An 8697-nucleotide genomic window follows, 5' to 3' on the forward strand; every position below is an offset into this window, starting at 1 on the left:
TTTCAATATATTTAACCTCAAGTAAAATGTATTTCAAATACATGTAGATACATTTACATCTTTGTTCAAATGCATGTAATGCCTGACAATATTCCAGAAATGCTTGGCTATGACATCTATTCTACAGGGTGGCCAAAGTGGTTCCTAATTCGGCTTCTTAAATTACTCTTTACGTATTGATCAATGGAGATACAGTGGGGGAAAAAAGTATTTAGTCAGCCACCAATTGTGCAAGATCTCCCACTTAAAAAGATGAGAGAGGCCTGTAATTTTCATCATAGGTACACGTCAACTATGACAGACAAATTGAGAAAAGAAAATCCAGAAAATCACATTGTAGGATTTTTAATGAATTTATTTGCAAATGATGGTGGAAAATAAGTATTTGGTCACCTACAAACAAGCAAGATTTCTGGCTCTCACAGACCTGTAACTTCTTCTTTAAGAGGCTCCTCTGTCCTCCACTCGTTACCTGTATTAATGGCACCTGTTTGAACAAAGGGTATATAACAAAGTATTGAGAAACTTTTGTTATTGACCAAATACTTATTTTCCACCATAATTTTCAAATAAATTCATTAAAAATCCTGCAATGTGATTTTCTGGATTTTTTTTCCTCATTTTGTCTGTCATAGTTGACATGTACCTATGATGAAAATTACAGGCCTCTCTCATCTTTTTAAGTGGGAGAACTTGCACAATTGGTGGCTGACTAAATACTTTTTTTCCCCACTGTACTTTTTTGGGCCACCAAGCCAAAACTTTGGCAATGATATAATTTAAATTGTGTTGGTGAGTGATTGTCTTTGTTTTGATTTCACCAAATGTTTGTTCAACTTCATAAAAACAATTTTTTTCCATCTCAAATAAAAAAATGTTGTACTATAGTAAGGGCCTCACTTCAGCTTCATTAAACAAACAGCCTAGAGATGGGGCACAAGGCTGTTTTTATTTTATTTTAATTTTTTATAGATTTAAACAAAAACTGTACATCGTACAATGCTCCACAATGTGTCAAAGTATAGGTCTTCCAATGAGAGGCATTATATTCTACAATGTTTTTCTACATTTTTCCTATAGGGGATTTAAGAAACACTTAAAATAAGGGCTGTGTTTCGTGTAGGCTTACCTTGGCGTGACGTTTTGACATTAGATAGTTAATGCAAAGATTCTTACCTTTGCCTCGATTCGGCAGTCTCGTCCAGATCATCATGGCATTTGTAGTTCTTAATGATAGCCACGTTAGCAGCTAATTAGCATTTCATTTTGGGGGGGTAAATACAGGCGAATATGTTGATAAAAGTCACCTTGTCCTAGAGACATTTACACAGGTACCAAAACGTCACGCCAGGGTAAGCCTACATGAAGCACAGCCCTTATTTTAAGTGTTTCTAAAATCCCCAAGGGAAAAAATGGAACCATTTCCCTGTTTGATCGCTAGGTTTTATGGGTATTATGACTCATACTGTGGTACTCTATAAGGGATCAAAGCTTTCACCTGGATTCACCTGGTCAGTCTGTCATGGAAAGAGCAGGTGTTTATGTTTTCTACACTCATTGTGATAGACATTTGAAATACATTCCTTGATAACAGTACCAGTAAAAAGTTTGGACACACATACTCATTCTTGGGTTTTTCATTATTTTTACTATTTTCTACATTGTAGAATAATAATGAAGACATCAAAACTATGAAATAACACACATAGAATCATGTATAACCAAAAAAGTGTTAAACAAATCAAAATATATTTTATATTTGAGATTCTTCAAATTAGCCACCCTTTGCCTTGATGACAGCTTTGCACACGCTTGGAATTCTCTCAACCAGCTTAACCTGGAATGCTTTTCCAACAGTCTTGAAGGAGTTGCTACATATGCTTAGCACTTGTTGGCTGCTTTTCCTTCACTCTGCGGTCCAACTCATCCCAAACCATCTCAATTGGGTTGAGGTAGGGTGATTGTGGAGGCCAGGTCATCTGATGCAGCACTCCATCACTCTCCTTCTTGGTCAAATAGCCCTTACACAGCCTGGAGGTGTGTTTTGGGTCATTGTCCTGTTGAAAAACAAATGATAGTCCAACTAAGCGCAAACAAGGGAAACAACAATGGGATGGCGTATTGCTGCAGAATGCTGTGGTAGCCATGCTGGTTAAGTGTGCCTTGAATTCTAAATAAATCACCAACAGTGTCACCAGCAAAGCACCATCACACCTCCTCCTCCATGCTTCACGGTGGGAACCACACATGCGGAGATCATCCGTTCACCTACTCTGCGTCTCACAAAGACACGGAGGTTGGAACCAAAAATCTCAAATTTGGACTCATCAGACCTAAGGACAGATTTCCACCAGTCTAATGTCCATTGCTCATGTTTCTTGGCCCAAGCAAGTCTCTTCTTATTATTGGTGTTCTTTAGTAGTGGTTTCTTTTCAGCAATACGACCATGAAGACCTGATTCACGCAGTCTCCTCTGAACAGTTGATGTTGAGATGTGTCTGTTACTTGAACTCTGTGAAGCATTTATTTGGGCTGCAATTTCTGAGGCTGGTAACTCTAATGAACTTATCCTCTGCAGCAGAGGTAACGATGGGTCTTCCTTTCCTGTGGCGGTCCTCATGAGAGCCAGTTTCATCATAGCGCTTGATGGTTTTTGCGACTGCACTTGAAGAGGCGTTCAAAGTTCTTGAAATGTTCTGCATTGACTGACCTTCATGTATTAAGGTAATGATGGACTGTCGTTTCTATTTGCTTATTTGAGCTGTTCTTGCCATAATATGGACTTGGTCTTTTACCAAATAAGGCTATCTTCTGTATACCACCCCTACCTTGTCACAACACAACTGATTGGCTCAAACGCATTAAGAAGGCAAGAAATTCCACAAATTAAATTTTTAACAAGGCACACCTGTTAATTGAAATGCATTCCAGGTGACTACCTCATGAAGCTGGTTGAGAGAATGCCAAGAGTGTGCAAAGCTGTCATCAAGGCAAAGGGTGGCTATTTTGAAGAATCTCAAATATAAAATATATTTAGATTTGTTTAACACTTTTTTGGGTACTACATGATTCCATATGTGTTATTTCATAGTTTTGATGTCTTCACTATTATTCTACAATGTAGAAAATAGGAAAAATAAAGAAAAACCCTTGAATGAGTAGGTGTGTCCAAAGTTTTGACTGGGACTGTATGTTGGAATGTATTTCAAATGTGTATATATATATATTTTTATATATATATATATATTATTTGGCAATTTCTACCTATTTCACATGTATCCTAAAAAATGTATCTACAAATATAGTTTTTATGTATTTGTTTTCCGTATGGGTCAGGGGGCTCAGATCCTGTCTGCAGCCAAGGAACTGGGGCCGCTCTCCAAGCTCAAGGATCACATGGCAGGAGAGGCGAAAAGCCTGACACCGAAACAGTGTGCTGTCATGGATATAGCACTGGACACAATCAAGGTTTGTGTTGTGTTTAAGTTTATAGTCACACATACCCCTGTGATAAAGTTACGACTTACAGTAGTTGCTGATGGGACGTTGTTGCTGAGCCTTTAATTACTGTCCTCATTCATTGCATAGTAGGAAAACAAACCCTCCATCTCCCTCTGTTTTCCCCTCTTTTCCCTTTCTCTCTCCCTCTCTCTTCTGCAGCAATACTTCCATGCTGGAGGAAACGGTCTGAAGAAGGCATTCCTGGAGAAGAGTTCTGAGTTGACCTCACTACGCCATGCTCTGTCCCTCTACACACAGACCACAGACACACTCATCAAGACCTTCGTCACAACACAACACGCACAAGGTAAGGCGCGTGTGCGCACACACACACACAATAGTATCAGTCTGCGTTCCATTGTTTCTAACTAAATACTGTACATAACAGTCCTAAAATAACTGTTGCTTTTCCCCTGCTTTGCCACCAGGGGTCACCAGGGGTCTTGAGTACTGTTATATTCCAGTAATGGGCCTGAAGTTGATCTAACAGCTAAATACTGTGTGTCTCTATTACATACCTATAAACTAACTTTCTCTGGCTGTGTGACTGTTCCTTGAGTTGTTGTCTAACTCTAACATGACTCTGCTGCCATTTAGTTTTTTTGCTGTTTGTCTTCTCGTTTTCTCCTGTGCTGCCTCTTCACCAGTGCACAATGGGAAGGGTATTAGGTTAACTCCCAACGAAAAAATGCAACCCTCCAGGGGTAGGTTGTGCCAAAAATGGATAGCATGTGCCAAAAACCCCTCCCTCCTTTACTCTGTGCGCTGTACATAAACCCCTTCCCATCTGCCCCTGCCCCTGTGGGTGAGTTTGCCCCAAACATCAACCCTGACTGCTCCTGCTCCTGGTTGTATGACACTACACTACCCATGCCCTCTCCTCCTCCTCCTCCTCCCTAAAGGAAACTACTCCTGGTATCTATAACCACTGACCACCATTGGAAGATAATGTCTTGTGTTTCTATCTGTGTGTACACTAGGCTCAGGAGTGGACAAGCCGGTGGGAGAGATATCCATACAGATCGACCTATTCACCCATCCTGGGACTGGGGAGCACAAAGTCACTGTCAAAGGTTCCTATAGGGATTTGTAAAGGGAAAATGACTCAAATTAACCCTTTTTCTCTGTCACTCCCCATCCCAACGAACTAACGATCTCCTTCCTCATTGTATATCAGTTGTGGGAGCCAATGATCTGAAGTGGCAGACGTCTGGGATGTTCCGGCCCTTTGTGGAGATCACCATGATCGGACCCCACCTCAGTGACAAGAAGCGCAAGTTCCAAACCAAGTCCAAGAACAACAGCTGGGCGCCCAAGTTCAACGAGACCTTCCACTTGTGAGTGCAGAGCCAAGCAATAGTACAGTAGCCTGTTACTTACAATAACCAATAGTAGCCCCTTGAAATAGCCATTGCTCCCCTCCATGTCTCCTCAGTATCCTGGGCAACGAGGATGGCTTTGAGTGCTACGAGCTTCAGATGTGTGTGAAGGACTACTGCTTTGGTCGTACCGACCGGGTGGTGGGGATGGCTGTGATGCAGCTGAGGGACGTGGCAGAAAAAGGCAGCGTGGCGTGCTGGTGCCCTCTGGGCCAAAGGGTCACCGTGGACGAGACAGGCCTCACCGCCATGCGCATCCTCTCCCAGCGCTCAAACGACGAGGTGGCCAAGGAGTTCGTCAAGCTTAAGTCTGAGATACGCTCTGCAGAGGAGGGTAGATGAGGTCTCCCTGAAGGAGGGGAGGAGTGTGAAGGGCCTCTAGTAAAGACAAGTGGAGAGGAATGGGAGAACCTTCATGTCACAGAAGGAAAGCCACTCGACTACTACTTTGGACTAATAATGTTTCCTGGCTGCTACTGGCTGTTTGATGGACACTGGTTCACCAACACACGGTCACTCACACTGTATTTCTCATACTCACCTTATGAATCTCTCACTCACTATATCCCTCACATACCTAGTTTCTCTTTCACTCAGTGGTTATTACATACACACTCTCACACGATAGTGTACTTCCTGTGGGTCTGCCAGTCTTGCACTATGGACATGCCATGGTCACTATGTGCCAGTAATCTCCCTGCCAGCCTGTACGTACTTCAGTACATGGTTTCCCCCTCACCCCACACATTTTTATGTAATGTGCAATACCCCCCAACTGTGGCCATACGTTTGATGCCTTACACTTTGGAAGCTGTGAATGTGTGAAGCTTAGACAAACTGTAACTTATATTACAAAGCTGTTTATTTATCTTCCTCAATCTCACTTTAGTGTTCTTCAGGATCCATGTTAAAGTATCATTGAGTCCAAACGTGGGATGTCATTGTTAATGTTAATGTTGGTGCATTGGTCAAAGTAGATTCACCTGGTTTCTATCATTTTGAGTTCTACCACATGTCAAGTACCCATCTCCTAAACTCCTAAATATAGTGGTTTCTGCTTTTTTTTTTGTATTGAAAGTGGTGCCTTGTGGTGTTTCTGAAGTGATTTCATGTTTGAGTCACCCACCTATTTTCTGACATGTGGTACTGTAACCGCAACAGCACTCAATGTAAAGGGGTTGTAAGTTATGTGTGCCCTACCAGGAATTGGGCTCCTATTCATGACCCATTAATCCCATAAGTGTAGTGTTGACAATGCACTTTGAATGAGCATTTTCTGTAATGCTTTTGAGTCTAAATTGACATCAACATCCTCAACCCAAGGGTTGCCTTCAATAGAGAGAAACTTCCATTAAGGATAGATAGAGGTGAGCACTTTTAATCGCTTATTACATCAAAGTGCAGTGGCGTATGGAGGGCCCTGTCTTAAACTTTGTAATCACTAGGAAATAACCCTGGTGAATAATTTTTTTTAATTTTTTTTAACAAACATTTGGCTAATGTTGCCAACCGTCAATGACAGCCATTTTATTGATTGTTTTTCAAATGTATTTATTCCAAATGAAGAATGGGGTCTACAATTGCAAACAAAGAGGGCTGCTAGATAGCGTTTGAGTATTGTTTGCATAGTGGTTGTTTTGAATGACTTTGTGCTGCAGTTTCCTGGCAGTACCCTACAGATACTAACTGGACCTAGAGGATCTTTTGGGGACCAGAGGAGTTTAAACAGTTTTCATCTCCGTTGAGGAAAAGGCTATTATTTTCCAGCTATGCTTCCATGTATCTCTGAGTGGCCTTGCTACTGTGGTGATAATAGAAGCTGTCTATATAATACCTGTTTTACCCCTTGTTTTCTGTGTATTTCTTTTGTTGAACAACGATGCAGATGATTGGTCAATTTGCCCCAAATCAACTGTATTTAATCATATTGGAGGATTTGTATTTGTTAAATATTTGTTGAGATGTAGTTATTCTCTTAGTCTTTTTATTATTCTTTTTTTTTAAATCCCCATTTTGATCCCTCTTTTGGAAACGTGGAATGATGATGCTGTTCAGTGTTGTATTCATTCGCTTAAGGTGTGATGCATGCCTATCAACTCCCTCATAGAAATGAGGGGAGAAAAAAATCACACTCCTACCGAAAATATTTGAGTATTTGTCAAGTAACACTGCCGTTGTCCATACAATTATAGTCCATTTGTTGAATAGGAAACCACTGCAAAATCACACACTGCAAAAGCTATATCTGGGCTTTATATACAGTATCTACTGTACCAATGTCTTTTTGGCTGTTGATTTAGGGGAAAATATCGACTTTTAAGGAGGGCACTGCCATTCTGTAAGATACATGTTCCTTGTGCCAAGCTGTCCAAGTGTTCACTTTTTATAATTTCATTCTGTTTTTTAATACATCGTTTTTTTTAATTCGTGAACCTTTGCACTATTATTAAATCACTACAATAGTTAGCATGTATAGTATATCAGTCAAAGTACTTTTGTGAAGTTTTATTTGTATTATTGCCACTGGGAAAATATTGGTATTGTGTACATTCCAATTTATGAGTTTTGTATAAAGTATTTAAGAAATATCTATTGTGTCTAGACAATTTTGTGTGTTTTCCTTTACAAAAAATATGATTCTCATCTCTAGATTCATGGATTTTACTCCCGAGTGGCGCAGCGGTCTAAGGCACTGCATCTCAGTGCTTGAGGCGTCACTACAGACCCCCTGGTTCGATTCCAGGCTGTATCACAACCAGCCGTGATTGGGAGTCCCATAGGGTGGCGCACAATTGGCCCAGCGTCCTCCGGGTTTGGCCAGTTTAGGCCGTCATTGTAAATACGAATTTGTTCTTAACTGACTTGCCTAGTTAAATAAAGGTAAAATAAAATAAAAAATAAATGTATTTTCCTGCTGTTTTTGCCAGTAATATTTTATTTCATAATCAAAATAATTTCATATTGCAGCTATGCTATTTGTAAGTGATAAAATACAAACCATTGTTGCATAAAACTAAAGAATGTTAGATGTTCTCAAATATCCTTTTCCATTTGGTATTTCGGAAATGTCTGGATGATACCTTGCCATTTCTCTCCAAGCTGCAGCTGTTGAGTTTGGTAGTGCCTTCTTTTATAAAAGACACGTGCCCTGAAAAGACCACTCTGCCCTTGAAGAAGGGTCATGAAGATGTCAATCACCACAAGGTAAGACATGCACTCAGTAATAATCAAAATGTGTCTCTTCAACATTCCCTGATATCATGTGCGTGTGTGTATTCGTGTGTGTGTCCATGCTTCTGTGGCTGTGTGTCCATTTGCCCATTGGCTCATAACGAAGTCCTGGGGACTACAGAGGACCCTTTTGTACTCATGTCCAGGTTTTGAATTTCACCTGTGGCTCTGAAGCTCTGAGATTCTGTTCAACATCCTCCCCCCACTTTCATAACAATCATCGCAATTCCGATGGTATTAACACTTCTAGTCCACATACGAGCAATGTCATGATCTAAAGGGTAACATTTATAGACTTTAATCAATATCGTCAAGATCAAAATATAAAATCTATTGTAACGTTGTGCAATATGCCCGTGTGATATGAATTCATATATAGGAAGTGGAAAATAGTGTGTCTGCGCATGCGTCCCCACCTCAGGGTGTGTGTGTGACATACCTGGTATCCTCTGATCTCCCTGGTCATTGCCCCATTGTTTGTTCTGATTGGCCAGTGTCAGTCCCTCACCTCAGTTTTACTGCCGCTCTGCCCCTGCCTCTGCTTTGTGTCTCAACATCCAGGTCCAAAGTTCGCTGGCTGCAGTGT

The 8697-nt window shown here is 40.8% G+C and overlaps 1 protein-coding gene across 4 annotated transcripts in view; it reads left to right on the plus strand.

Annotated features, from left to right (window-relative positions):
- Positions 1–7603, plus strand: part of LOC121541744 (protein unc-13 homolog B-like) — a 131590-nt gene extending 123987 nt beyond the window's left edge. For 2 of the 4 annotated variants that reach the window (XM_045208009.1, XM_045208010.1), the window contains 6 exons: positions 3337–3468; positions 3661–3808; positions 4149–4205; positions 4482–4574; positions 4679–4838; positions 4937–7603. In XM_045208009.1, the coding sequence (XP_045063944.1) occupies positions 3337–3468; positions 3661–3808; positions 4149–4205; positions 4482–4574; positions 4679–4838; positions 4937–5222 (876 nt within the window). In that variant the 3' untranslated portion in view covers positions 5223–7603. The remainder of the gene's footprint in view (positions 1–3336; positions 3469–3660; positions 3809–4148; positions 4206–4481; positions 4575–4678; positions 4839–4936) is intronic. The other 2 variants (XM_045208011.1, XM_045208012.1) reach the window with 1 other exon arrangement.
- The last annotated feature ends 1094 nt before the right edge of the window (positions 7604–8697 follow it).

The sequence above is a fragment of the Coregonus clupeaformis genome, chromosome 27 (assembly GCF_020615455.1).
Source record: "Coregonus clupeaformis isolate EN_2021a chromosome 27, ASM2061545v1, whole genome shotgun sequence".
NCBI classification, from domain to species: domain Eukaryota; kingdom Metazoa; phylum Chordata; class Actinopteri; order Salmoniformes; family Salmonidae; genus Coregonus; species Coregonus clupeaformis.